This window comes from Saprolegnia parasitica (genome assembly GCF_000151545.1).
Source record: "Saprolegnia parasitica CBS 223.65 unplaced genomic scaffold supercont2.403, whole genome shotgun sequence".
Lineage (NCBI taxonomy): Eukaryota > Oomycota > Saprolegniomycetes > Saprolegniales > Saprolegniaceae > Saprolegnia > Saprolegnia parasitica.
The window spans coordinates 1-2,925 of NW_012156797.1; the positions used below are offsets into that span (position 1 = coordinate 1).

The 2,925-nt window shown below is 58.9% G+C and overlaps 3 protein-coding genes across 3 annotated transcripts; 2 read left to right on the forward strand and 1 right to left on the reverse strand.

The window, feature by feature from the left end:
* Window positions 1–4: 4 nt before the first annotated feature.
* On the reverse strand, window positions 5–395 carry SPRG_16758 (hypothetical protein; the record flags this gene model as incomplete). The annotated part of the gene is made up of 1 exon (XM_012356212.1): window positions 5–395. A coding segment is annotated over one exon (391 nt), but the record flags the coding sequence as incomplete, so codon positions are not given.
* A 382-nt stretch (window positions 396–777) lies between these two features.
* On the forward strand, window positions 778–1,566 carry SPRG_16759 (hypothetical protein; the record flags this gene model as incomplete). Its single annotated transcript, XM_012356213.1, has 1 exon — window positions 778–1,566. The coding sequence occupies one exon, from the start codon at window positions 778–780 to the stop codon at window positions 1,522–1,524; it is 747 nt and encodes a 248-aa protein (XP_012211603.1). The 3' UTR covers window positions 1,525–1,566.
* Window positions 1,567–2,323: 757 nt separating this feature from the next.
* SPRG_16760 (hypothetical protein) lies at window positions 2,324–2,818 on the forward strand (the record flags this gene model as incomplete). The annotated part of the gene is made up of 2 exons (XM_012356214.1): window positions 2,324–2,596; window positions 2,655–2,818. Coding segments are annotated over 2 exons (437 nt in total), but the record flags the coding sequence as incomplete, so codon positions are not given.
* Window positions 2,819–2,925: the final 107 nt, after the last annotated feature.

Genomic DNA, 2,925 nt, shown 5'->3' on the forward strand with positions numbered 1-2,925 from the left:
GCACAGCGGATCGCGGGCGTGAGGCCCGGGCCCGACGCGACGTACTGTCGCGTGTAGTTGGTGTACGCAGCGGACGGACAGATCTGCGGCGATGTGCCTTCCAGTGAGAGAAACGTCGCCGGCGGAAAGAAGAGGTTGTCCATCGACGCCGAACAGAGCGGATAGACTTGCACGAGCTTCTCAGCGCCGTTGACGGTGGCGATGACGAGGCCGAGATCCCAGAGCATTGCTTGCTGCAGTAGCGTCGGAAGGCTGTCCCATGAGAGCTTAAAGGGCGCGAGCTGCGCGAGTACCTTGGGATGGGACAGCGTCGACACGCTCGAGACGGCGTTGGCCTTGTACAGCGCGTGGAAGCGACTCACAAAGTCGGAGCTGTCAGCCGTCGCAGAGACCATCGGTGCCGAAAATGCCTCTACGGTCCGTCGGATTCCAAGCGCATGTCTTGATTGGTCAGCCGATGCTCAGGAGATGAGATCCAACAACCTCCTCCACAACCTTGTGCAAAGTTGCCAACTAGATTGTACCGAATGGTAGATGCTTTACTGCCCATCTTGCAGGGCACATGACGAGCCCGATCTCACCCAGACAATTCAGCCAGCCGCATCACATACCGCGTCATGGGTCTGGAAGACGTCGTCGGTAGCTTGCTGTCTTGGGTGTGTTTGCCTTCTCAATCTCCAGAAAGTGCAATCTCATTTCGAAGTTCGAAGTCTATTTGACACGCAAGAAACGAAGTTTACATCCACTTCGAGGCCGTCCAGGATTGGCTTGAGAGCCATGGGGCTGCAGTGGGCCGAGGCTATCGTGGCGGCCGAGTATGCGGCTGCGCTTGGCGCGTGCATCTACTCGCTTCGGGCGTGGCCCATGACGACGCCGATGCGACTTGCACCGCCACAATACCCGCGTGCGCTCCTTGCGTGGCGCGTGGTCTGCCTCGTGCTCTTCAGCGTCACGCTGGCTATGGACCTCTATACGTCTTACGGCGCGTCGCTGGCCTACTTTACGGCGTGGAACTTTACGCTCCAGCTGGCATACTTTGCGTGGACTGTCAAGGGCAGCGTGCAGCCGTGCGGCGACGACGTCCACTTGGATATGCTCTTTGACGTGTGCATAACGTCGGCGCTGTTTGTGGCCTTTGTCTTCTGGACCCTGCTCGCGACGCCCGACGTCTTTCATGAGCCCGTGTCTATGACTGAGCACAGCGTCAACGTTATCTGCTTGGCCATCGAGTTTGCACTCAACGACCGCGTCGTCAACACTCGGCATGGCTCGCTCGTCGCGCTTTGGCCACTGCTCTACGGCATTTTTACATGGATGAGCCACAATTGTGTCATCCCAGGCGGTGGGTGGCCGTACGATTTCATGGTCGCCGACCAGCCGACCGCACCGCTTTGGTACCTCGGCATCTTTCTTCTCCAAGTCGCGTGCTTCATGCTGTGTCTTGTCGTCAGCCGCCTCAAGCGACATCTGCTCGAGAGCCGACGCGACGACGACAAGCGGTGCATCTCGTACGGCTCCGTGTAGCCACTAGATTATCTAGTCTTGTGCTTAGCCAACAATCCGATCATGATGCGACAATATGAATCCTTTTCGGCCCGCGTTGTGTCTGGCACGCACGCTGGCTTGCGTGCAGCTAGCAGTCGTCGACCACCGCAGCAGCGCCCATATACCGCCACCAGTTGCCCATCGCCGCGCGGTTGCACCGTTGCCGCACCCGCGCCGTCGTGTGGCCACAGCATCTCGTCAGCGAGCTGGTGCGCATGAGGAAGGTCGGGAAGGCGACTCTCTTGTAGCTCTTATTGATAAATTGTCGAGAGCAAGATCGATTGCATCCCAGCATTCACATCGCAAAGATCACCATCCGACCTCTTGCTTGTCCATATGCCCAGCCTCCTCTGCGCAACGAAACTGGCCACTGGACGAAGAGAGAGCTTTGGGTGCCCCACATCGTGCGACTCACATTGTGGCTGGCAGACGGCTGCCTTACCGGTACTCCAAGGAACAATACGCCGGGACGTGATGTCGGCAATCAAATCGGACCCCGCGCAAGACATTATACCTATCAGTGCGCTCCATCCTTGCAGCCGCGTCGGTGCATACACCGTACGACTGCAAGCTCCGACAGATTCGAGTGACGACTCTACGGTACGGGTGAAGGTGACTGGCCGTGGACGCGAAATTTCGATCTTCTCGCCCGTGGCACATCCACGTCCGCAATGCTCCAGCGGTAGCCAATCAAAACGCCGCAAAATCAATACGCCCCATTGATTGGCTCAATTTGCCAGAAAGTCCGCCATCGCAGGCGAGACAGAATCCAATTGGCATGTCGACCAACTCGTGGCTCGAGAGTGCGGACCTCGTCACCAAGTACCAAGCGCTCAACGGGCTTAATGCCACGACAGCGACAAGTGTCGGCGCCGCCCCCACCAAGCCCGACGCAGCCGTCATCGTGCGTCTCACCAAGATGAACTTGGTTTGGGACGACCTCCCGCAGCTGGCCAAACTCGCCATTCTCTGGGACATGGGGTTTGTCCAGAACAACCCAACCGTCGACGTGAACGCGCTCAGCCGCATCTACACGCGCTGCGTCGGCTCGGTCGGCGAGTCCATGGCCAGCATCGCGCTTCCCAAGACCGATTTTTTTGGCCTCCCAGAGCGACGCGACGACGCGGCCATGCGACTCGGCGACAACCGGCGTCTACCTCCGGCAAGAAAACTCGAACGGCGGCCGCCTACGTCCGTACACGCGGTGCGCCACGGCCAACGTCACGATGGGCAACATCAAGGACAGCCACAGCAGCATGTGGGCGCAGGGACGGTCAAGGCCTCAGCACGTACCCACTTCCCAATTTGCAGCGCCACGCCTGGAACAAAAACGAGTTTGGCTCATTTTTCCATCCACACGCAAGAGCTGGCGACCGAGCC